The following is a 26,956-nucleotide window of genomic DNA, read 5'->3' on the forward strand; positions in this document are numbered from 1 at the left end:
CAGTATTGGAGTCCAGCAACTGAAAGATGTGAAAGTAGTGCAGGGACCATTATGAACTCACACAATTAGGGTCTGAAGTTACTTAAAAGGAATAAGCTTTTGTTGTGATGTTCTTATTTTTGAAAGTAAGGACATATAGATTCTATTTCAGTAAAGAGTCACTTTAATTTATCAACAGTCTTACGTGCTTTCAGGATTGATACAAGGGCCAAGGATGAAAATCAGACATAAACATGCTTGACAGTGAATTAGTAAGCTGCACAGTGGCCAACCATGCTTAAAGACGCAGAGTTTCTGGAATTTAGCTGGAGGCTGGGAATGTGGCATTGGATGTGAGCAACCTGACAGCATGGGATGGGACCAATGTGTAATATTTTAGCACTCTGAGAATTTTAAAAGCTAGCTTTAATTTCCATATCTGTCCTTGACTACTTGGTGTTTATGGAGTTGGGACTTAAGATACTGTGCTTTGTTTTTCTTATCTGAAAAATGGCATAAGCCATTTGGAAAACTCAGTTTCCAAAACTGATCCAGCAGCTCACTGTTGAGTGGGGAATTGAAATTAGACATCAACGGGAAGTGCTATGACTAATAATACAGGTCCTAAACTTACTAGTAGATGTTTTGAGATAAGTCAGCCTGATAATACCTCCAGTGACAGACACTTGTTACTGAAAAGGGTGAGGAAAATTAAAACAGGCCATAGTACTTAGAATCTTTTAAAGAACATTATTGCATAAATACATCAATTTTGTAATTCTTGGTAACTCAGATGAATATAGCATGATGTAATTTGGTGTTGTTGACGTGGAACATTTCAGAGATGGGTTGTTGGGTTAGAAGCCTCTAGGATACTCCAAACACATCACCTATATTTCTGTGAGAATCCTTGCTGGACAACAGCATGCCCGCTTAGTTGCACAGAGGGTCAGCTGTACTTCCCTGGTAATGATGTTTTCACATGTGTTTTAACCTTTCTGGCAGAAGTACATGCTCTACCTGTCTTCATCAGGATGACGTTGCTTTTCTATTTGTAAGTTTGTTTAATATTCCCAGTAAAGGAGCTAATAAGAGATTTGTTCACTTATCAAACATCAAAATAATGGACTTGGCATAAAGGAATGTTTGTTGTCATGACTGTCTTACTACATCTCAAGGAGATCCATTATTATGAGAATTGTTTCAGCTTCAACTGACAACAAATATTTATTGCAAATGTATAACCCTGGCAACAATAATACAAGTGTCTTACATAATCAACAGATCTATTTACATAAATCATTCATCTGTCTGCTCTATGTATAAATTTTTTGCTAGTTTGGTCAACTATTACCAGTGAATTTTTCTTGCAGTTTTACTTGTGAGGTCATAGAACACATTCTTGGACTGGGCATTCCGTATTTCAGCAAGCATATTAACATTTTGCCCACCTATGGTTTTTCTGTACACTGGATGTAAAGATAAACCAAGACATTGTTACAGGACTCAAGAATCTATCCTGGTAATAATTAATTCATTATTTATTAATTAAATATAATTAGTGATTATATTTAATGTACGATCATAATATAATTGTGCGAAGGAGGTTACAGCAGCATAGAGTAGGGAATTAGAGACGAGATGGGTTCAGAATATAAGTAGCAAGATCCGTAAAGTGTTATGGTAATCTAGAGAGAGCAAGTGAGTCTGAAATGAGGCAGTGGCACATGGTAGATGCTGAATAAGTGTGTGCAGGATGAAAGGGTTAACAAGGCTGATAGAAGGGATCTTGAAAATTTGAATCAAACATTAGTCATTAAATATTGATAAGAGAGGGAAGAATTTGAGACTCACTCTTGGCATTCTAACGTAGTAATTGATAGAAGTAGTACTTGCAAGGGCCCCTATATGGAACAGCTCAATCCATTCAGCATCAGGCAAGTTGAGTTTAATACTCATGAATCATCTAGAAATAAATACTCTGTAGACTATAAGGGAGGGGTAAGTGTCTTGAGCCTGTGATGAAGGTAGATATTTTGCCTGTGGATTTAGGAATATATGGCAGTGAGGAAGTCATTGGAGTGAATTAGAGCATATAAATCCCAGAAACACACTCGTGTTCCTAGTGTGACCTCGGGGAACAGTCAAGGACATCAATGGGGCAGGTGTTGTGGAGGTCAAGGGGGAAATTTTCTATAGGGAACTTGTGCCCAGTGCATGAGCAGACTGAAGAGAGGCCAGTGGACTTTCCAGGAGTCTAAGATGGAAGAGAAAAAGGAGAAAGGGCCACTCCATACACTAGAGAAGAGAGATGGGAAACTCCCTGAGTAAACCTGAGTCAGGGAATGACTTGGAACATAAAGGTGTAAAAATCGTGTAGACGGAGAGAGAATCAAGTACAAGAGAGTAGTTGCAGAGAGTTTAAGGGGAAGTATGCGTCTTTCCCCCAAACATGTGAAGAATGTGGTTTCAGATGGAAGAAATTGAAATCATCCAGCTTCCCCATTTCTCGAAGAAACAGGAGACTTGACATTTACTCAGGAGAGGTTTGCAGGGTTGCTTAAGAACAAGCATAAAGCTTCCACTAAGATGCTAATATATACAGTATATATATTTGTATAGGTATTCTCCATGTATAATCATTTTCCCCCTTAATCAGTAATTTATGGGTTTCAGAAAAAACATGGTTTTCAGATGTCATGGTCATGTTTTCAGATACAATTTGTAAAACAAATCATGTTTTCACTTTCCTCCAAATAAATGCCCTTACTGATATGCACCCTAGTTGATGAATATATGTAAACAGTGAGAAGTATGGTCCAATGTGTTTGAGTGAACCATCTCTTGCTAAAACTTTCATAACTGAGTAATTGTGCTCCCTCTGTGTGGTCTAATGTATGTTCTTAATTTAATCAAATGTATCTAGAACTTAAAAACAATTGTGTGTGATTATTGCATTGCCAAGAAAGATCATCTTTCCAAACAAATCTTTTAAATAGTGAGTTGAAAGTACTACTAAGTTATCCAAGATCTTTCAGCACATAATCTTTCAGAAAAACATCTAATGGGGCTGGCATTGTGGCATAGCAGATTGAGCCACAGCCTGTGATACTGGCATCCCATATGAGCACCATTTCAAGTCCTGGCTGCTCCACTTCCAATCCAGCTCCCAAGTATTTTGCCCCCTTGCACTCATATGGGAGAGCAGGATGGACTTTCTGGCTCCTGGCTTCAGCCTGGCCCAGCCCCAACTGTCATGGCTATTTGGGGAGTGAACCAGTGGTTCAAAGATTTCTTTCTCTCTCTCTCTCTTCCTCCCTCCCTCCCTCTCTCCTTCCCTCTCTGTAACTCTGCCTTTTGAATAAATAATATAATTTTTAACAAATAAAAACATCTACTAAATTGAGACAAACTGACTCTTGTATCTGAAGTTACCTGCCTTGTTGTCCTTCTCTTCCTATGCCTGTGAACAGGTGCAGTTTTGTTACACTTTGTACATCCAAAAATACAGTGATGATGTTCTAACATCTGTACCTCTCTTACTGTACTATATTTTGTTTTGCAAAAAACTGCGTGGTGTCAGATTGACTTGTTCACCTTTAGTGTTGCTGCTGTTGCTTCTTCGTTTTCTTTTTTGCAAAGCCATTAACTATTTTAATGGAATACTACTTCAGACTTACAAAGGTCTGTCATCACTTGATGGTTTCTATCACCTCTACTGTGTCAAATGTGTAGATAAGGAGACAAACAAGGCAAAGACTTTACAAAGTCTTTTGCAGCAACCGATTTACATACAGAGAGGTTTGCAGTGGCTTTTCTTTAGGAGAGGGGAGGGAGGACCTGGTGTAGATCCCCATGAGCTTTTCAGCTTCATTTCTCAGGAGACTGTACAATTGGGAGGAAATAGGTGCGCAGGTACTCTGACTGACACCCATTAACTTCTTTTTATTCAGAAAGGAGGAAGATAAAGCAGGAAAGAATGATTTCCACATTCCTTATCAAAGTGAGCTAACTTGGTTTAATGAGTGTTAAAAGTAAAATGGGCATTGCTTTGTTTTTTGGAATAATAATGAGAAATTGGACAAGTTACTTGTGAATTCAGGAAAAAATCTGACCAGAGCTCCTTTCACTGCAAATCTCTGCTGTTTAGTTCTTTTAGTGCAATATAAAGTATAAAAAGGGGAAAAAATTAATTGTATAAATTGGCAAGCAGCAACCTTCAGTGTCAGAAATCACAAAGTAAAATTCTGTTAAAACCATGGCTATGTCAAATTAAAGGTGCCTTTACTATTCTGGAATGCTTATCTTCAAAAAAAAATCAGTAGGTATCAATGAGCAAATCTCATCATTTTTCAAAGATTCTTTTGAACAAACAGTAAATGATTACATAGTTAGCAGAGAACTTGTTATATGATATTAAAATGCTATCTAAAATGTTTACCTTTTAGAATAGCCATGATAAAAAATAATGTGACAAATAATATTCCCCCCCAAAAAGTAAAAACTAAAATCATTTTGGGGTCTGGGTTGCGTGAGCTGGGATTGTCCAACTGTGGTAAGTTGCTTATAAAGACTGGTCCACATTCTTGTTCAGTCCTCAGCTATAAATGGCATGGATTTAGAAGCCCACAGCTCCCGAGTGTGGAGCAGAAACCATGACATTGACCGTACTGTATAAATCACCTGAGCTTACTCCTCAGAACTATTAACTTTCCATTTTGTCTTCCCCTTGAGGCCCTCACCTTAACTTTATGATCTTCTTCATTCATACAGCCAATAAGAAAGTGGTAGTATTTTGTACATGACAGAATTAGGGTACCAATCCCTCTAACCACTTGCTTGAGATTGATCATTAGGATTAGAACTAGGAATAGCCAAGTTTCCTGGCTAACGGGTCAGCAGTTTGGGTTGGCATCTTCCATACCGTTATCTAAGATTAGTAAGTGGCACTTCTCATAATTCACCAGGTGTCCCCACCAGAACCATTGCTGTGACCCTTGGTCCCTCTCTTTCTCTAATGTCCCACATTCACTCTGCCAGTCAGACTGGCTCATTCTAATGTAAATTATTTCCTGAAACTACTGCTGTGTTCTCTGCCACTGTCGCCTTGGCCCAAGCAACTATCAGGTCTCTCATGGACAACTGCAGTTGTCTAACAAATGATCTCCCAGTGTTTATCCTTTTACAGTCTGACCTCCACAAGCAAAATGATCTTAGAAAACATGAATCAGGTCACCTTTCTCCCTACTCAGTGATCATAGTTAGAGTACACCCAGATGTCTCTCCTACTCTGCCAGACTGGTTGTGATCTAGTCTCCGATCACGTTTTCACTGAAATGAACTGATAACAGATCAACAGGAGAAAAGGTATACAGGTTTAAGTAATGAGACATGTGCCCTGGAAGCCAGCTTTAACATAAAACTTAAAAGAAGGGTCAGATGGTTGAAACTTAAATACCTTCTTCATAGGTGCTAAATGAATAATATTGATTATTATTAGGATGGAAATACTTGGGATACTTATTTGAGATATGCTAGAAACTTCACATGTTGTTTCCGAATGGTTAGAGCCTTTTATACCTTCACCAAGTAGTATATGTGGATGCCTATATCTTATTGTCCCTCTCTGACTGTAATGTTTAAATCTTTGCCATTTCTCACACACACAAAGTTAAACCTCTTAATGGTTTTTATTTGTCCAATTTGATAAATCAAGGCATATGATGTAAAATACAAAAATGCAAGGAAAATTTGACTTGACCTATGGGGAGTCAGTGACTTTCTTTGAGGTATCCATTATTCCTGCTGGAAAATTAGCCAAGAAGTGAAAACTCAGAGAAAACACCTACACCAATTTTTACCTGAAATCCACTTTTTTTTTTTTTTTTTTTTTTTTTTGACAGGCAGAGTGGACAGTGAGAGAGAGAGACAGAGAGAAAGGTCTTCCTTTGCCGTTGGTTCACCCTCCAATGGCCGCCGTGGCCGGGGCACTGCAGCCGGGGCGCTGCGGCCAGCGCACTGCACTGATCCGAAGGCAGGAGCCAGGAGCCAGGTGCTTATCCTGATCTCCCATGGGGTGCAGGGCCCAAGCATTTGGGCCATCCTCCACTGCACTCCCTGGCCACAGCAGAGAGCTGGCCTGGAAGAGGGGCAACCAGGACAGAATCCGGCGCCCCGACCGGGACTAGAACCTGGTGTGCCGGCGCCACAAGGCGGAGGATTAACCTAGTGAGCCGCTGCGCCGGCCCTGAGATCCACTTTTGAAAAGTATGCAAAGTTGCGACTAGAGAGCAGAAAAAAAATAATTTTCACTCTCCTGAGTTTTGGGTTGGGATCTATCTCAGTAACAAAAGACAGATTAAATCAAGAGAAAAATAGAAATTTACTAATATGTGTACTTTGAATTCAAGCTTAAATACCATCTTCATCTGGAACACATAAAAGGCACTGAGAAGAGCAGTTATGGGCAAGGGTTGCTACTGTTGTAGATCAGTGCCTTCTCCATTGATCGGTAAGAATCTCTAGGGAGTTACAACTCCTTTCCTTTCTTTCCAAAGGAAGGTTTCCTTTAGAGATACAAACTTTACTTGGAAAAGGGAAACGTCCAGTCAGTTTTCAGGCTGCCTGCTGTTTCTCAAAATCACCCTATGCCAGACACACATATTTATTTTTTAACTTTTATTTAATGAATATAAATTTCCAAAGTACAGCTTATGGATTACAATGGCTTCCGCTCCCATAGCTTCCCTCCCACCCGCAACCCTCCCCTTTCCCGCTCCCTCTCCCCTTCCATTCACATCAAGATTCATTTTAAATTCTCTTATATCCAGAAGATCAGTTTAGTGTATATTAAGTAAAGATTTCAACAGTTTGCACCCACATAGAAACACAAAGTGAAAAATACTGTTTGAGTACTCGTTATAGCATTAAATCACAATGTACAGCACATTAAGGACAGAGATCCTACATGAGGAGTAAGTGCACAGTGACTCCTGTTGTTGACTTAACAAATTGACATTCTTGTTTATGGCATCAGTAATCACCCTAGGTTCTTGTCATGAGCTGCCAAGGCTATGGAAGCCCCCTGAGTTCACTGACTCTGATCATATTTAGACAAGGCCATGGTCAAAGTGGAAGTTCTCTCCTCCCTTCAGAGAAAGGTACCTCCTTCTTTGATGACCCATTCTTTCCACTGGGATCTCACTCGTGGAGATCTTTCATTTAGGTGTTCATTTAGGTGTTTTTTTGTTTGTTTGTTTTTCCAGAAGAGGGTCTTGGCTTTCCATGCCTGAAATACTCTCATGGGCTGTTCAGCCAGATCCAGATGCCCTAAGGGCTGATTCTGAGGCCAGAGTGCTGTTTAGGATATCTGCCATTCTATGAGTCTGCTGTGTATCTCACTTCCCATGTTGGATCGTTCTCTCCCTTTTTTATTCTATCAGCTAGTATTTTCAGACACTAGTCTTGTTTATGTGATCCCTTTGGCTCTTAGTCCTATCGTTATGATCAGTTGTGAACAGAAATTGATCACTTGGACTAGTGAGATGGCATTGGTACATGCCACCTTGATGGGATTGAATTGGAATCCCCTGGTATGTTTCTAACTCCACCGTTTGGGGAAAGTCAGCTTGAGCATGTCCTGAATTGCACATCTCTTCCCTCTCTTATTCCCACTCTTAAGTTTAACAGTGATCATTTTTTTCAGTTGAGTATCAACACTTAAGAATAACTGCAGAAACACATATTTAAGAGTGACATGTTCAGGTCTCCTGTACAACCTTTAAAGAAACAGTATTAAAAAGCAGACTTATTCATCCAGTTCTCAGCAAGTTTTGCAGATAATGTGCTATGCTTTCTGTGGCATCGTATAACTTAGTTATACAAAGATGATACCATCCACTCACCTTTATTCAATAATGTTGAACATTCAAGAAACCATTCCAAAGACTGAGCAGAAGAGCGTTAAGAGTACTGACTCAGGGTTTAGAAAGTCTGTGTTTGAATACATGCTCTACCATTAGTAATTAAATGACTATGTGCAAGGGGCTTAATCTATTTAAGCTTGCATTGTTTTTTTCTTTTTAAGTAATTGGAGTCATCATAATGCAGCATTCAAAGAGTGAAAAGTACACCACACACAGCCTGGGAGATGATTTGTGATATATGTATCTGAGAAAGGACTCCTATTCAAGTATGTAAAAGGAATTTCTATAAAGAAATAATTTCAAAAACTTGACAACCAAGTTCTCAAAAACAAGCAAAAGATTTGAACAAACACTCATAATTAATATATGCAGCTGGCCAATAACACTATGAAAAGGTGCTTGATACCATCTGTCATTAGGGAAATGCAAATTAAAACCGCATGAGACACCATCACACTTCCACTGGAATGATAAAATTCAAGAGGACTGATGATAGATGATACTGATATGTGTTAAAGAGGCTGTGGAACAATTGGAATTCTTATCCATTGCTGATAGGAACATAAATTGGTGTGACCATTTTAGAAAACTTTCCAGAATCAACTAGATATGTGAATACCTTGTGGTCTAGCAATTCTATGTCACACACTTAAATGAGTATTTTTTGTTAGCCAAAAACATGTATAAAAATGTTCATGGTAGCATTATTGAAAATAGCCAAAAACCTAAAAACATTACACATGTTCATCATTAGCAAAATAAATACATAAATCATGGCATAGTCATATAATAAAAATACTATCCAGTAATGAAAAAACTTTGTATATGTAATAGCAGGATGAATAGCGTAGACATTGCATTGAATGAAAGAAGCCAGACTCAAAAGTTAATACCTATTGTGTGATTCCATTTAAATGAAGTCTGAAACCAGGTAAAGCAGGGCTAAGCTGAGAGAGATGAGAATGGTGGTTGCCTTTGGTGAGGGTGTCAATTGACTGGGGGGCTCAAAGGGAGCTTCCAGGGTAGTAGGAGCATTCTATGTGTTGATATGTGCTGTTTACACAGATCTGTGCTATAAAAAATTATGTAATTTATAGCATGAAGTTATAACTCAATCAAAAAGAAATTTAAAACTGCAGATAGTAACAGTCTCTACTTCATTTGGAGAGTGTTTAAAAAAATAAATGATAAAATGGGTATTAGTTCCTAGCACAGTCTCAGTACATAGTGAATGCTCAACTGATGTTATCTATTGATTTGTGATTATTACTATTAGTTATAACAGTATTGTAAGATATAATTGCCTAGGACAACCATTAGGCTAACATTTTTGCTATGCATAAGGCAAATTTCCCTAAATAATGATTGTGTCTGATTTCAGCCCTAATGACCATGCTAAAATCAACTTAACATTATAGTTGTGAATAAAAATTTTGTTATTATTAAACTGTTTCTTATTTAGTGTAGAATTTTAAATCCCCGAAATGCATTTAAATCAAGACTTTTATTCCTTTTCAGAATTAAGAAGAATTTTTAAAAATTCACTTTGAAATACATATCTTGATTAATCTTATGCAAAAATATTCAGCTGCTTTAGTTGTAAAAGAAATGCAAAGCAAATTGACAGTGAGACACATAGTTCACGTGTTGGGTGGTAGACAGTGATGATTAGGTTGGTAAGGAAACAGGAAAGCCGGAAATCTCTTACACAGGTCCTAAGAATATTGACTTGCATTAACTGTCCTGGAGGGCAGTTTGGCAGTGTGTATCCAAAGCTAAAAAATGTACATGCTGTTTTTCCCAGCAATTCCTCTTCATAGTTTATGTCCTGAGGAAATTATTAGACAAATCTATAGAATATCAGTGCACAACGTTGTTGTTTTATATAACTAGTTTACCGCATATATGAAGTCAGTGGGGGTACCACATGATTACCTATGTGCTCTGTTGAATCGCCCTGTCCAGTTCCTCAAAGACACGGTCAGATATCAGAAAGTCTGAGGCTGGCGCCGGGGCTCAATAGGCTAATCCTCCTGCCTGTGGCACTGGCACACCGGGTTCTAGTCCCGGTTGGGGAGCCAGATTCTGTCCAGGTTGCCCCTCTTCCAGTCCATCTCTCTGCTGTGGCCCGGGAATGCAGTGGAGGATGGCCCAAGTGTTTGGGCCCTGCACCCCATGGAAGACCAGGAGAAGCACCTGGCTCCTGGCTACGGATCAGCACAGCGTGCCGGCCGCGGCAGCCATTGGAGGGTAAACCAACGGATAAAAGGAAAACCTTTCTCTCTGTCTCTCTCACTGTCCATTCTGCCTGTCAGAAAAAAAAAAAAAAAAAGAAAGAAAGAAAGAAAAGAAAAAAAAAAGAAAGTCTGACCTTACCGGAAGCTTTAGTCTCTCATTCAGTTGAACACACTTTTCTTCCAGACTCAGGCTGAACCATGGCAAAGGACATGGTCTGCTCTTGTTTCTTCCGCATCCCTTCCTTTCTGATTCTTGCCCTTTTTACTATTAGGCATAGAAGGGGGAACTCCAGAAGAGCAAATGTTAATAACAGTCATGTATGCCCTCTGCATGCTTTCTCTCTCTCAGGGCCCATGGGTTAGGTCTTCATGGGGTTTGTTCACTGACCTCTTCCAGGCCTCTCTCAGCAGCTGCCCTGGAGACTACTCCTCAGCCTTTTGCTTCAGGGTCCTGGGGATCAGCCTCCTTGCACTGGCCATTAACATGCTTCCAGCCTGACCTTAGGTCAGGGCATCCTGTGGATTCAAAGAAAACCTGCTCAACCTTGATGTGCCAAACTACAACTACAGATTCTTCCACGTCTGACCCTTTCTGGATCCAGTCCCATCTCCTGCAACCTTCCATTCCCCTAGTTCACTCAGCGGGAGGAGCAGATGTAGCACACTGACTGCAGAATGAAATACCAGTGTCCCCTTCTTACCTATGCACTTCTAGCTCTACTCCTTTGGCTAGATTCAGAAGCTTCCAATCAGTAGGCTATTATGTAAACTGGTCAGATGGGTGATAGGGTGTTGGTAGCAGGACAGGTTCTACCACCTCTTATGAATCCTACAGGAATGTGTCTGAGGAGCTTTCTAAAGCGTGCTATGATTCTAAATACCAGTTGCTTTAGTTTGGGATTATGTCCTTCATCGAGGCAAGAGATGTCCTATTCAATATCCTTTTAACATTAATAAATAGTCCAAACTATAATTAAGTATAAAAATACAAGTTACATATGGTATATTCATGTAAGTATTATTGGTGTTAGAAATTACAATCCAATTAATACTTACTGACCTGGAAAATATTCTTGATTTTTTGCTAAGTGAAAAATGTTAGTTATAGAATAATATGGTTCTGTATATTCATATTTATTATTATATAAAAGAATAGAGTCATATATACCAAAACATAACCATGCTAGGTCAGACTATTGCTTGTGGGTTAAATCTGACCTGCAACTTATTTTTTTTTAAGATTTATTTATTTATTTGAAAGAGCGAGAGGAAGAGACACAGAGAGAGATTCCATCCACTAGTTCACTCCCCACTGACTGCAACCATCAGGTCTGAGGCCAGGCCAAAACAAGGAGCCAGTAACTTCATCCTGGTCTCCCCTGTGGGTGACAGGAGCCCAATCACTTGGACCATCTTCTGCTGCCTTCCCCAGCTTCATTAGCAGGAAACTGGATTGGAAGCAGAGTAGCTGGGACTCCAGCTGGCACTCTGATATGGGTTGCTGGCATTGCAAGCAGCTTACTCCATGACCATTGGCCCCTGCCCCTATTTTTATAAATAAAGTTTTATTGGATCACAGTCATGCCAGTGACTGTTTTCTGCTAAAAATTAGAAAAACTGAGTAGTTGAAACAGAGACTGCACTGTTGCAAAGCCTAAGAGATATGCATGTGAAGCATGACAGAAAATGTTCGCCAGCTTATTTGAGGTGATGGAATTTTTGATGATTTTAATTTTTGAAAATCTTTGTTTGCTTTTATTGTCTGAATTTTCTAAGCTGAGCATAAATGTATAAAAAATATAACTTATTAAACCATTGAAAATCTAGTTAGAAAAACATTGGTAAAATTAAGCTCAAATAAATCTTATAAATCAAATGATAAAATTTTTATTATAGGTCCTAATGTTCTAACTCAAGAAATAAAACCTATATTGTGGGGCCAGCATTGCGGCAAAGCTGGTGAAGCTGCCGACTGCCACACACCAGTTCTGATCCAGTCCCCAGCTAATGGCCTGGGAAGGCAGCAGAAGGTGGCCTGAGTACTTAGGCTCTTAGCTCACATGAGAGACCTGGATGAAGCTCCTGACTTCAGCCTAGCCCAACTCTGGCCATGTGGCCATTTGGGTAGTTAACCAGTAGTTGGAAGATTCTCTCTCTCTCTCTGTCTCTCTCTCTCTGTAACTGACATTCAAAGAAATTTCATTAAAAAAGGAAAACAGCCTACATTGTAGGTAAAATATTCTTTTGATTTTTTAAATTTAGATCTATATATTCATATGACATGTCCATTTAACAACAGGATTAGTTTCTTACAACTGCTTTTAGAACTCTCCTGGTGCGTTCTTTTTATCTTCTGTTAGTACTTTAGTCCTCTCAGTTTGTGTTTGATGAATGGAGTGCATTATTGATTCAAGTAAAAGTTTTGGAGTAAAGAAATATGGATGACAAGCATTGATACATCCCATGGTTGATCAACTGAATATGAAAACAGTCCCAATAAGAAGAATTTTTCAATATTTTGAGCTATGGAAAATAAGCAAATCAATATAGAATCTCCCAAGGCAGCTACTTTAAAGAAGTAAATTCACTTGGTTGCATAAATTGTGGATATTTGTTACAAAGGACAATTCTGATGTAGCTCAGAAAATTTTGCTCCGAAATCCTGTAGGGTGAACCCTTAAAAAAGGTTTTAAGGTAAAACCTTTAAAAAGGTGTTTGAATAATCAGGAAATAATTAAGATGATCAGAAGACCTGCTAATTAACATTAGGTGAGAGAATACTTGAAGATGGAATGTGTATTAAATAGAAGTTCCTGATGACAGGCATCTTTATTAAAAGAAACAAAAGTAAACATTCATTAATTAAACTTCCAAATACAAAATAGAGAGGCTTTTAAAATGCCAGTAAAGAAAAAGAAACAGTACACTGGTTTTCATTTAAACTATCAAGCAATTGAGTTGAGAAATAATAAAACTAGACTTTGATGTTTCTAAGTTTGCACATACAGAAGAAATGCCACAATTTGAGTATATAAACATACTAGCGACATTCCTGGTTTTAGGATTTGTTCAGTTGACCAGCTGGTATCGATACAATAACAGAATTCCCTAAATGTGGTTTTACACATTTCCAAGGACATTTTCCCCTAATATTTTCTAAGATTAAGACTCGGGCCTATATGCCGGGGTGGGGGAGGGTAGATTAAAATATAATATAATATAAATATTCAATCATGCATATATTAAGCACATCACATCTTTCAATATACTTTAAAAGGGAAATGTCTACCCTTGGTGTGTATTTGCATCATTTTTGAGACCAGCTCTGCCTTCTGGCCCAATGGACAGCTACACTTGTTGCCAGCTCTGTGCTCAGACATCCAGTGTTCACCAGGAACACTCGTGGGTTTCTGACACCTGAGCATTTCGTGCTTCTGCTTCTCACTGTTCACTTCCCACTCCCTTTCACCCCTATTCCATGCTTATCTAAATCTGACCTTCAAAACCTTCAAAATACCGCTCCATAATGAAAAATGTCTGTCTCCTCCCAAGCAGAGGTAATCATTTTCTGCTCCATGCTCTCCTGCCTCTTGCCAGTTTCTTCCATAAATTAGAGGTCTCTGAATAGCTCTCTCATTTCCTCTACCAAACCATAACTTTCTTAAAATCTGTACCTCCTTTATTTAGTATCCTCTTGTGGACCCAAAACATGATCAGCAATATTAACGTATTTTAATATTCATTTATTAATGGTAAGTTACCTCATTTGAAAAAGGAGTAAAGGGGAAATCTGTTCAACTTCTCTGAAAGAAATAGATATATATATATGTAATTTAATATATCTTCTCAGTATAACGTATCAGATGATTGTTGAACACTTTAGATATTTTCATTTGAGGCAAATATGCTGTAAGGCAAAACTGCAAGTATAATACAAAATAGCAGCTAATTCATATCTGGGGCGATGATGTGTGCTTTTATAGTGATGAGATGGAAAGCCCCTCCTATATGCAGGAAGATTAGTGCATGGCAGTGATCAATGAGAGAAATCATCACTCTCATTGAAGCCACCTGCTAATCTGTGGGACGTGATCTGATTTTGATGAGCTTCAGTTTCCACATCTTAAAGATGGGAGTAGCCAGTGTTAGCCTTGACTGTTCCACAAGTGTGTTGTGAAAGATAAGAAGATGTAAGTGAAAGCGCTTTTGTAAGCTATAAAGTTCTATAGAAATGGAAAGCTATAGGAGGGGCATTAATAAAGGGAACATTAAAATAGTAATGTGACAGAGAATAGGTGAGTAAGCAGCTGACACAGGTCAGATCCATTTTGGTTAAATTTATAGGACATGTGAAATGTGTGAAGCAAGGAAAGATTTTGGTATGCAGCAAGTTTCTATCACCGGAAACTGAGTCATTCCAAGGAGGTGAATGGGAAATCACTGGATTATGTTGCTCTTTTTTGGGGTCTGAAGGATTGTGAATTAATTCAGTCTGAGGGATCCTTATACATGAAAGAGTTCTGAACCTAAACTTACCTCCAATGTAATTTGCTATTACCAATTAGGAAAAAATTATTTTCTCTCCTCTTATACTATTGAGGTCAGTTTAATAAAAGTCCAAGACCTTTTCTATTATATTTCATGTCTTCCTGAAGTGTTAATAACTTGCTGACAAGAAGTATAGAATGTGCAACCCATGGATAAGAAAAGATCTCAGAATTCATTTATTCTTTTTTTTTAAGATTTATTTTATTTATTTGAAAGGCAGTGTTAGAGAAAGGTAGACACACAGAGGAGAGGGAGAGGTCTTCCATCCACTGGTTCACTCCTCACATGGCCACAACAGCTGGAGCTGAGCTGGTCCAAAGCCAGGAGCCAGGGGCTTCTTCCAGATTTCCCGTGTGAGTGCAGGGGCCCAAGGGTTTGGGCCATCCTCTGTTGCTTTCCCAGCCACATTAGCAGGAAGCTGGGTCAGAAGTGGAGCAGCCAGAACTTGAACCCAGTGCCCATATGGGATGCCAGGGCTGCAGGCTGGGGCTTTAGTCCACTGCACCGCAGTGCCAGCCCCGCATTGACGAAGAAGGAATCTGTAGCTCTCTTGCTTTGTTAGTCTTAGCCTGGATAGATGGGCTTTGTTTTATGTTTCAATAGAAATAGGATCCTGTACTATTTGATTGAAAGCTTTGATTGGCTCATATGCAGCACTGTGTGACAGAAACACACACCACCTTGTTGCTCTCCTCATTCCTTCTCTCTGGTCATCTAGGCCAGTGTATATCATTGCTAAATACCTAGGGTAACTAATGAATTGCAGATTCTCCCCCTCTTCGTTTAATGAGAGTTCATCAGCATATCTGTCGGCATTTTGTGAGAGTACCAGCTCCATTAGGATTAAATGTGGGATGGACTTTGCTCCTGCCTACAGAGCTCTAGCTTCTTTCCCAGAGGACTCACTGAACACAGCCTGTCTTGAATAGCAAATGAACTCCCATGAGTTAGATTCTGTTAAAGTTACTCTGACCCCTCATACCCTGCACACAGGCCTTGAGGATTCTAAGCATTTAGTAATGACGTGACCAAAATGCCAGGATGTCTTTAATTGATTTGACTAGTCTTCATATTATACTTGTGATTAATGTCATTATTTAAACCTTTTGATGTAGACTGGCAGTAATTAATAAGCATAATGAATGGAATCCTTGCATCTCATATTTTGAGTAAATTGCATTGCCATTCACAGAGTGCCAAAAACTTAACTAATCATAACCAAAATTAATCATGTTTCTGCCCTCCCCTCTGCCCACAACCTAAAGTTAAAATCTTAACTTGGTGTAAAACATTTACACTTTCATATCCATCAGGATTAAAATTTGAGTAGTCGAGTGAAACTAATATTGCCTAATGACTTCTTTCTTGTTACCAGCATACCCTGGGATCATATTGGTGGGTAGCTGGCTCATTATATATTAAGGATTTCCCTGGAGCATGATGTACAACTCAGGGATATCAGACTGAAAGTTACCTGCTCCACGCTGGAGAACAAGACCATTTTTCCTAAGTCTTCCTGAACTCCGGGTGTCCTAATGTGGAAACTGACGTCATGAAATTCTTTTGAACCAAGCTCTATAAAACCAGAATCTGTGCTGTAGTACAAGCTACATATTGAAATCAGGTTTCTGTTTTTGATTCCTGTATGGTTGTTCCTCCATGTTTACATGATACATTAGGCTATAGTAACATTTTCCTGTGTTTCCCTTAGAAGATAAAGGGAAGTCCAAAGCCAGCAGTTCCAGTCAGCCATCGAGCTCTGAAAGTGGCTCCTTTCTCCTCAAATCTGGCACAGCAGCCCTGCCACCTGGAGCAGCCACTTCTCCCGCCAAGAGCACAAATGGAGCTCCTGGTCCTGTTGCTGAGTCAGAGGAAGAAAAAGCCAAAAAATTACTTTATTGTTCACTATGCAAAGTGGCTGTGAACTCTCTGTCACAGCTAGAGGCACACAACACAGGTGAGCAGCTCTCTTCTGAATTTAAATACTGTTTCTAGCAAAACCCAACTCTTCCCATTAGAATACCATGTCTTTTGCTGTTCAGACATTGGGTTTGTTCAATGTCTTCCCTATTTTTTTTAATTCAGAGGAGTAATTTTAGGAAAGTAGGATCATAATGACTTTGGTAATGCTCATGGTGAGGCAAAAGCAGGTTGGAGAGAAAACTTTTTCTAGCCTGGATTTCCTCAAAAGCATCTAAAATTCTGAAAACTCATTTGGGTGATGTGGCAGAGATATAGACAAATATGCATGCACAGTGTTCACTACAGCACAATTTTAAGAGAAAAAATATGGAGATAGCATAAAAGTTCATCATGGGAAATATTGAGCAAATTATAGCAACCCAATGTGATAGAACACATTACTCAGACATTAAAATATAATGGTAAGAAAATATGTACATGATCTGATATGTAACATTTTCAAGATACTTAGTGTGATCCCAGTTTTGAAGATATTGTTTAATATACCAAAGAAAGAACAGTAGTTACCTTGAAGAGAGAACAGTAGTTACCTTGGGTGGTAAGGTCATCTTTATTTTCTTAGGCTTCTGTATACTTTCCATATTTCCTTTATTATATGCTGTTACATCTTTCCATTTTTTATAATGAAAATCTGTTAAATTTATAATCCACATTAAGATGATCTTTTAGATAATTAGGATCTTCAGCTTGAAGACAGACTTCTCAAAGATGACAAAACAAAGAACTCCATATCGTTCTTAAGTAGCTATATAATGAGTATCTCTTCCTATCTCAGGATCTAAACACAAGACCATGGTTGAAGCTCGTAATGGGGCTGGTCCCATTAAGTCCTACCCTAGACCTGGATCAAGATTAAAGATGCAGAATGGCAGTAAGGGGTCAGGACTACAGAACAAGACATTTCATTGTGAAATCTGTGATGTCCATGTTAATTCAGAAATTCAACTCAAACAGGTACTGTATCCTGAATTAGTACTCATTATGTTGGGCTCCTGTTTATCTCCCATCTACAGAATGGTTGTCTCTGCTCAAGGTGAAGTTTACTAACCTTTATAGGATGCATAAAATATGCAACATATGACTGCTACATAAGAGAAAAGGCCGGGATGAACTATTTGAGCATCTGTTACACTATATGTCAGGTTACAGACTGGGGTTAGAGATGGAGGGGTGAGCACACCCATCACCTGGTGCTTCTGTGCAGCAGGAGCCTCTGGTAAGCTCATGCATCCAACCGCCCAAAAGCCAGTTTAGGAGACAGACTTGTCCATCATAGCATTAACTTCAGGCCAAACCTAATAAGGGCTACAGACAGGAGAGGGACTGGGGAGAGCCAGTCTTAGGGTGGTGATTTTACTCCTTTCCATGTTGGAGCTATGGACCACGAGTTGAGAATGGAGACCCAGCTGCCTCGAGAAAGTATGTCTTAGAGGAGCTCGACTAATACATCAAACTTCTTTCAGCACATTTCTAGCCGAAGGCATAAAGATCGAGTTGCTGGGAAACCACTGAAGCCGAAGTACAGCCCCTACAACAAGCTGCAGCGGAGCCCGAGCATTCTAGCAGTAAGTTTACATCACCTGCTCGCCTGTTTTGGGGCACAGCCTTAGAGAGTGGGGCAGCAGCTGAAGGGAAGGAGGGAGGGACAAATGGTGCCGCAAGGTTTTGAATTTAAATAGCCCTGCCAAGATGCTTGCCTCCTGCTATTTGACATCTTGAAGAAAGCGCCCTTGGAAAAGAGAAAGGGAATGTCTTTCAGAGCTAAAAGCCTACTCTTGACCAAGACCTTCCCAGAAGACTCCCTTCTTTAACAAGTAAAGGGAAGGGAAGGCTCAGGAGCTAGGACCAGCAGTGCCTGAGGAATCCTGCACTGTGTGGAGCCTGGGAAGTGGGATTGCTTTTGTAAAAACGAAAATCCATCCACTGAAGGTCCTCCTGTTTTCTGGCACTTTTTTTTTTAAGTGCAAAAGTTTCTAGCCCACTTACACTCATTCCCAATGACAGAACTTTCGATTTAGCTGGGTTACTTCAAGGAGAATCATTCAGTGGCCAGCAAGAGTGGTGTCAATGGGCTTTGTTTTCTTTGCCTCTTCATGGGACTGTAAGATCCTGAGCCCCAGGTCCCTAACTTCAGCACAGCTTATCTGAGGGAAGGGAGGTGAATGGTCACACAGATTGTAACAGCAAACAGACACTCCCTGGTGGATGTCTGGGGAGGCCCTGGCCCTAAGCAAGCACCTCTAGGCATGTTTGTTTCCCAGAGTCTTCACTGTGCCCTGGCTGCCAGCAGCTAGGGCCACCAAATCCAAATCCGAGCTGGCAGGGCGACAAATCAAGGCAAAACTGTGCCTTGAGCCATTGCCACCGCCTTTGTGAAAACAGGCAGTTCTTGATTGTGAGAGTAAAGATTGTTCAAACGTCAGACTTTCAGTGTAGGGGTCTTACTCATGAACCTGTGTCGGCGGTGCTCACCCCATTCCTCATGTGCTCCCTCCATCAGGCAAAACTTGCATTCCAGAAAGACATGATGAAGCCTCTGGCCCCTGCCTTCCTGTCCTCGCCCCTGGCGGCGGCGGCCGCCGTGTCCTCTGCGCTGTCGCTCCCTCCCCGGCCGTCGGCCTCGCTCTTCCAGGCTCCAGCCATCCCGCCAGCCCTCCTGAGGCCGGGGCACGGGCCCATCCGCACCACCCCTGCCTCCATCCTCTTCGCTCCCTACTGACGCCCGCAAGTCCCGAGACAGCCGAGGCCAGTAGGGAAGTTGAGAAGGAAAGCCAAAAGGATTCGGCCGTTTAAGCATTTGGTGTTGCAGTAAGTACCCCCGGCCACCCCAAGCCCCAGCTCCAAAGAAGAACAGAGCACTAGATTCGAGAGTGTTTCTGTGGACCCTTCCTGCAACTTAGGAATCTGAGCAGCATAGTCTTTATCTGCCTATTCCTTGCCCCGACCCCATTCAATTTGTGTATCTGCGACATTTGGTTTCTTGAAAATGTATCAGTCAGAAAACAAGAAAATTCTGTGTTTTTCAATGGGGGGTGATCTGGCTTAGAAACGACGTGGAATCTTTTCCTGACAGACTTGAAAACTAGGAGCTTCCTCAAGTGTCTGTAAATATCTCTGGAATCCAAGCGGGCTAGTCTAGTGCAGAGGAAAAATCGATGCGCACGAGTGCTTCCTTGTGGGTACCATCTGACTGACGGATCACAACATTTGCTTTCTGGTGTACTGTTGTTGACAGGGATTGTGTACTGTTTTAGACCCAAGTACTGTTGTATCCTGTGTAGTACTAGCTCTGTATTTCTTGTCTGATTTCAACATTTTTTAGTTGCTGTGTAAATGTTAGGAAGCAAAGTAGCTTTGAATTTTCTCTTTAAGAGAACAAAAAGATATGTATTTTCTTTATTTCACATTTTATTTGGAGATATTTAAATGAAATAGAAAGCCATATAACATAGCTATAATTACTACCTATTTGCTATTTTTCTTTAACTTATTTTGTAGCTTCCTCACCAGTTTGAGTTGCTAAGCAAATGTATACAAACAGAAAAAGAGCTTCCTAATTGCACATTTTTGCACCTCTTGTGCATTCTGCAAGAAGACAATGAATCCATGTATTTCTATGTAATTATCTTCATTTTTAATCTGTTTTCATTTGTAATGATGCTACATAATTTTGTGGCTCCCTAATGCAATAATGTACAGGAGATAAAAACATTTATAATTGAACAATTTGTCTTTCTGTTCACTGAGTATGTTGCAGGTCATGCTCCCATGCCCCCCTTTCTAAGCTGATATCAACAAGACTGGAATGTTTGTGATATCAGGGGCAAGAGGTATCATAAATCAACAAAATAGAGTGAACTCTTTTAGAGCATCTTTATCTGCAATCTGTAAATGGTAAAATGTCTGTGTATTTTTTTAAATGTACCTTTTCAATAAAAGTACAAAAAATAAAAAATCTGTGTGCATTTTCAATGTGACTTTCTCCTGAAACACCTCCACTGTGAAGTCACCTGACAAAAGATTTTTAGTAGGAACAACATTGCTTTTTACATAGTCTACATTTTTCATTCTTACTTGAAGCGTATTTATTTGTCATGTTTATTAGTTGCTGTTTGCAGTTTCTGCATGAGGTGAAACTTCACTGCTGTTTTCTGAGTTTCTAAGAAGTTGGCCAAAGCTGCAAGATTGCCCAAAGTCATGGTGGCAGCCTGCTGTGAGTTTGTAGATATGATTTTTTTTTTTTAAATAGCTGCATGTCCTCTGAATCCCTAGCTCATCTTTTATTGGTGTCCATACTATTATGGTCTCTTTATTCTCCCCTTTCTCCTTTTCCAATCAGTCTTCCCTCTTTTCTCCCACTTCATTCTATGAATTTATCAACACATCACTGGTTGTTGCTGTTTTTCTTAGTGCTGTTTTTCTTAGTGACCTGCTGCTGCTTAACAAACAAACTACTCCAAAATCGTGTAGCATAAGATAATCATTCTGTTACGCCAGGAGTTCACAGCCGGAAATCCAAGCAGGGTTTGGCTGGGTGGTTTTGTTTTCCATGGCATCAGTAGAAATCTCTTGGTAGGGTTCAACTGGCGGATGGGCTTGGCTGGAGGGCCCAAGATGGCTGCCCTCACATCTGTCCAGGGGGAAATGGCTGGAAGGTTGAACTCTTCCAGAACAAGCCACCAGGGGGCCATGGGACCTCCCCTCTCAGGTAGGTAAGTGTACCAGAAAGAGCACTTTTAAGAGGCCCAGGGTAGAGAGAACAAGAAGTTTTTTTTTGTTTTTCGGTTTTTGTTTTGTTTTGTTCCTTTTTTTAATGAAATAGCCTCAAAACTACCTCACTTAGGCTGCATGCCATCCATCGGAAAGTCACCAAGGCCAATCTAGACTCAAGGGAAAGAAAATTAGATGTCACATCTCAATGTGAAGAACAGCAAAGATTTGCCACCTTTGTTAACCTACTGCAGCGTTAAAGAATTTTGAGGAGAGTGGGAACAAAACTATTACAAACCCTCTGTCTTCCCATGTTAAGCACAAACCATGTCAGTTTTTTAAATGAGAAAAATTGGTTTGGGGGTATGACTTAAATTTTTATTTCCAAAAAAGTAAGGCCACTAGATGGCAGTATAGCTGAGATGCATGGTGATAGACTTCTCCGACAAAGGGTTTATTCTACTGTTTGAAAATTGTTAACCTTAACACTTTAGGATTATTATCAGATTACTTTTAGAGGCTAGTAGGATTCCAGTGTGATAGTCTTAACTGGATAGTTTTTAAAAATATGACTCATTTGAACTCCAGACAATATTAGTTACACCTCATGGTTGTGGAATCCTCAGACGTGGTTTACAGATACTGTACTAGATTTGTGTTCAGTTTAACACTTTGGAGAGCTCTTTAGTTTTATTTTTATAGACTTCATGGGCAATTATATTTGACTTATCTTATATTAACTGACATCTCATAAAACCTTACAAAAATAAAATGTCAATATTTAAATAGGCCTGGGAATTTACAGATTAGATTTATAGAATTATAATTTCTAAAATCACTTAAGGGAGGGAATACAAAAGAGTAGCAGTGAATTAAAATGCATGCTACCAAAAGAAGCCGTGAGTAGCTTCAAGAAATGATTTGGAAAACATAATAAGACATATATCTTATCCATCCTGATTTTGAGGACAAGAGTCAACCCCTAGAGGGTGCACATGTTTAAACTAATTCCTGTTCCTGTGACATTTCTAATGGGTGAAGATTGCTACTCTACTCCAGTATTGTGAAATACAGGCTTCTTCCTCTGACGCAGTCCAGATCTAGTCTCTACAGAATCTAAAAACTGGCCTTTAGATAAGGCTGCTAGAGAAAAATATTAAATGCTCACTTAACTTTGAATTGCAAATATAACTGTAACTGTATAGGGAAATACCTGTTTTTATTTTTATTCTTGAGAGTGATACTGCCACAAAGTAGAAGTGTAATACTTGATTATTAAAAAGATTATAGATAATACTTGAGATATAGTAAAAGATTACAGCCACATTGCCAAGCTCTGCTCTGTGTGTAACTGTATGAGCTATGTTCTCACGTGACTGACTGCAGTGAGTGTGTTTACACCAGCTTCACCACAAATAATGTTGGTAGTGCATTGCCCTATGACCTTCTGATGACCACAGTGTCACCAGGCATAGGGATTTCTCAGCTCCATTAGAATCTTATGGAGCCGCCAGCACATTTTCTATCCATCATTAACCAAGATGTCATTATGCAGCTTAACGGAATTTCTTATTTATCTGAAATTCTTCATTAAATCTGGCAACCCTTTTCTCAAGAACTCTCTCCTCAGCTTGAGTACCATGAAGCTTCAGAATGGAAGTGACCTCTTGGGTATTTAAAACTAAGTCATAAGCCTTTCTAAAAAGTGCATTTGTGGGTCTGGCACCGTGGTGTAGCGCGTAAAGCTGCCCTCTGCAGTGCGGGCATCCCATATGGACGCCAGTTAGAGTCCCGGCTGCTCCACTTCCTGTCCAGCTCTCTTCTGTGGCCTGGGAAAGCACTGAAAGATGGCCCGGGTCCTTGGGCCCCTGCACCCATGTGAGAGACCCAGAAGAAGCTCCTGGCTCCTAGCTTTAGATCAGCACATCTCCAGCCGTTGCGGCCAATTGGGGAGTAAACCAGCAGATGGAAGACCTGTCTTTTTCTCTCTGTCTCTCTCTCTCTCCCTCCCTCCCTCCCTCCTTTCCTCCCTCCCTCCCTCCCTCCTCTGTCTCTCTCCCTCTCTCCCTCTCTCTCCCTCTTTCTTTCTGTAACTCTGCCTTTCAAATAAATTTTTTAAAAAAAAGGTACATTTGTGCAATACACTCAGAAATAGACAGAAGGGACTTGGGTTATGTAAAAATTCCATGATATATTGGTATTGGATAGACATAGGACAGGGGAAATATGGCTACAGATGCCTTCTACTTAAAACTACACCTATACCTGTGTAACAAAATTGAACTGTTGTAAAAGGAGAAAACAAAATTTTCATTTGCATTATGCACCAAACATACGACTTTTGATTTTGTCCTTTACATTAAAAGAACTGATTTTCAAGAGAAGAAATACATATGGGCATGTAGAATTCTTGTCTCCGAATGCATGTTAAAGAAAACTATAGAGTACTTAATGCCACTAAGAAACATTGGGAACAAAAACAAGGGGAGAGCTGATGGAGCATCAGACAGAAGTCCTGTTGTGCTAAAATCCCCAAAGGCACTTGGGTACCCTTTGAAAAATGGGTACCTCTCTTTGGGATTCCATCCCAAGTTAGTAGCTTAACTCATGAGGAGAGGAGAGGTGGCCAGGCATTTGATAGGCAAAGACTAAGTTGATGTCCAGACATACACCCCAGATTAGCACAGGTAATCCAGCTGTGTGGACTCTGGCATCGCTTCACAATGTTCCATCAGAACCTTCTTTTGTTAATATGGTGACCCCCAATACCAGAGGTAACATGGCCACTTTGGGAAAATCTCAGTGTCTGATTCCTTGGTGAGCTGAGGAGGAGATGTGAAAGCGAGAGCAGTTCCCCAGGGAATGCTAATCCATCCCTCCTTCCCTCCTTCCCTCCTTCCCTCCTTCCCTTCTTCCCTCCCTTTCTCCAGGTAATTAGCTTCATTGGGGGATTGATCAGGGCTATGGACCTGCAGGTTCTCAGCACCTCTGAAGTGAGGCTTAGGAATTGTCCTCATCTCTGTGGCTACAACAGCAAAGCCAGAGTAACAATAGAATGTATTCTTCACTCTTAGCTTTAGCTCAAAATGCATCAAACTTCTGCTTGTCCAACACAATTTCTTCTGTAAGTGCAGTGAAAATATCTTTATTTCTTCACTTGAAGGAGTCACTTATCTCTAAATGGTTGCCATAAAACTCCTATTTTTCATGTCATTTCTGCTATCCTGAAAAAGAAAAATTAGTATAGGAGAGACTTATATAGAATAAAACATAATTTGCTGTCAAAAAGCCTGAATTCAAATCCTGGTTATGCCTTGTACATGTTGGTTCTGTGATTTTGTCAGAAAAAAAAAAAAAAGAAACCTGCTATTTTCTCATAGCCTTAGTATTTTCATATACATGGAAAACAGATATAACGATATTTAACTCAACAAGGAGATTTCAAGAAGCCAGTAAAATTAGACATGAACATTTTTTGTAATTTGTGGCATACCATCTAAATTTTCATAATAAGTGAATAAATAACACCAATAATTTTCTTTAAATTTCTAAATTTTAAGTAAGATTCTCCCAAATTAGCCAATTTTATGTCTTTTATGGTGACATAGACTCAGAGAAAATATGTCTATAATGGAGGAGAAATGGCAAATTCATTAATTTTATGTTCCTATTATCAATTACTTCAAACAGAAGTAACACCAAGATAATAGAGCCAATTTATCAAGTATAATTGAATTTTATACGTCTTGTATTCCATATAAGGAAATGCAGTATCAAGCCCCAAATTTATTATTTAAAAAATCACAGTTCCTGGCAATAGAAATAAGAGGTCTTTCTGTTGTGCAAAGCCTAAAAAATACTATACAGAGCATTTAAGCATACAAAATAAACAAAGCAAAATGTTTATTCCTTATTTCACTAAGCATAATGGTCTTCAGTTGCATCCATTTTGTTGTAAAAGACAAGTTTTTACTTTATTTATGTATATATACATATATGTATATAAATGCCACATTTTCTTTATCCAGTCATCAGTTTCCAGACCCAAAAACACAAAAATCATGTTTTCTCTGATTTGTGGCAGCTAATATAGAGAGTGCCAAAAAAAAAAAAAAAACCCACATGCATATGAGTGAAATTGACATCTTGTGATTTGATTATTGTCTATTCCCATGGAACAGTGGTCTTTCTGTCTCTTACTTGTTAACTCTTTATTTAGTGGACCGCTAAGCCTGTGATTTTAAAGTAAATTGAAAGTATGCTATTGCAAAAATTAAAAGAAAGAGGGGAAGGAAATATCATTTTCTTTTTAAAAAAAGATTTATTTATTTATTTGAAAGGCAGAGTTATAGAGAGGCAGAGGTATTTTATTTATTTGAAAGGCAGATTTACAGAGAGCAGAGGTAGAGAGAGAGAGAGCTCTCCCATTTGCTGGTTCACTCCCCAAATGGCCGCAATGGCCAGAGATGGGCTGATCCAAAGCCAGGAGTCAGGAGCTTCTTCCGGGTCTCCCACGGGGGTACAGGGGCCCAAGGACTTGGGCCATCTTCTACTGCTTTCCCAGGCCATAGCAGAGAGCTGGATCAGAAGTGGAGCAGCCAGGACTCAACCTGGGAACTGATAGGCACCCAGCACTGCAGGCAGTAACTTTACCTGCTATGCCACAGCATCACTCCAATATCATTATTTTCCTAAAGTTTTATTGGGGCCAGAGTTGTGGCACAGCAGGGTAAGCCACCAACCTGCAACTCTAATATCCCATATGGGTGCCAGTTCGAGTCCCATCTGCCCCACTTCTGATCCAGCTCCCTGGTAATGCACCTGGAAAAGCAGTAGAAAATGGTCCCAGTGCTTGGGTCCCTGGCACCCATGTGGGAGGCCTGGATGGAGTTCCTGGTTCCCAGCTTTGGCCTGGCCCACTGGGCCATTATGGCCATTTGGGGAATGAAACACTGGATGCAAGAACTCTCTTTCTAACTCTGCCTTTCAAATAAATAAATATTTTTTAAAAATAATTTTAGCTATGGATACATGAAATATTTTCTCTTTACATGAATAAAAATTTTAAAAAAGATAACCTCCCAAAACACCAAAATATATACAAAATCCTGATAAGTATGAAAATGTGCTTGTTCTCGGTAAAGTCTCTCATATCAACATTTTTTATCATATTTATAACATTTAATAAATTTTCTACACATGTTGTCAGTGAGGTAGAGGAGTGGACTGTCGCTCCCCCTCTTCGTGGAGGAACGACACAGGACCCTGCGCTGTTCTTTCGTCTGCTTGGCCCTCCCCGGGTTTGCTGCTGGTTCTTCCCGGGTTGGCTACTGTCCCTTCCACCTCCGTGGAAGGGCAGTTCCCCCTGGCCACATTCCCCACTTCCACAGGGGAGCGGCACACCGCCGGCCGGCTCTCTCGGGGGCTGCACAGGTGTTCCTCAGGTAGATGTTCGCCTTAGATGTTCCTGGTGCATGCCGTCTCTCTCCTCCTTTATAGTCCTCCTCCGCCAATCCTAACTCGGCTGCCCACACGCCGAGTACGCTGCTCTCCTCCAATCAGGAGCAGGTCCTG

The 26,956-nt window shown here is 39.9% G+C and overlaps 1 protein-coding gene and 1 long non-coding RNA gene across 21 annotated transcripts in view; one reads left to right on the forward strand and one right to left on the reverse strand.

Moving 5' to 3' along the window:
• LOC138848969 (uncharacterized) overlaps positions 1 to 14,696 on the reverse strand; it is a 30,159-nt gene extending 15,463 nt beyond the window's left edge. Inside the window, exon 1 of the long non-coding RNA XR_011387216.1 lies at positions 10,281 to 14,696. This is a non-coding gene — a long non-coding RNA (uncharacterized lncRNA). The remainder of the gene's footprint in view (positions 1 to 10,280) is intronic.
• ZNF385B (zinc finger protein 385B) overlaps positions 1 to 20,627 on the forward strand; it is a 473,021-nt gene extending 452,394 nt beyond the window's left edge. For all 20 annotated transcript variants that reach the window (XM_051849389.2, XM_002712320.5, XM_070070514.1 and 17 more), the window contains 4 exons: positions 16,401 to 16,646; positions 17,448 to 17,626; positions 18,136 to 18,237; positions 19,173 to 20,627. In XM_051849389.2, the coding sequence (XP_051705349.1) occupies positions 16,401 to 16,646; positions 17,448 to 17,626; positions 18,136 to 18,237; positions 19,173 to 19,391 (746 nt within the window). In that variant the 3' untranslated portion in view covers positions 19,392 to 20,627. The remainder of the gene's footprint in view (positions 1 to 16,400; positions 16,647 to 17,447; positions 17,627 to 18,135; positions 18,238 to 19,172) is intronic.
• Positions 20,628 to 26,956: the final 6,329 nt, after the last annotated feature.

The sequence above is a fragment of the Oryctolagus cuniculus genome, chromosome 3 (genome assembly GCF_964237555.1).
Source record: "Oryctolagus cuniculus chromosome 3, mOryCun1.1, whole genome shotgun sequence".
Lineage (NCBI taxonomy): Eukaryota > Metazoa > Chordata > Mammalia > Lagomorpha > Leporidae > Oryctolagus > Oryctolagus cuniculus.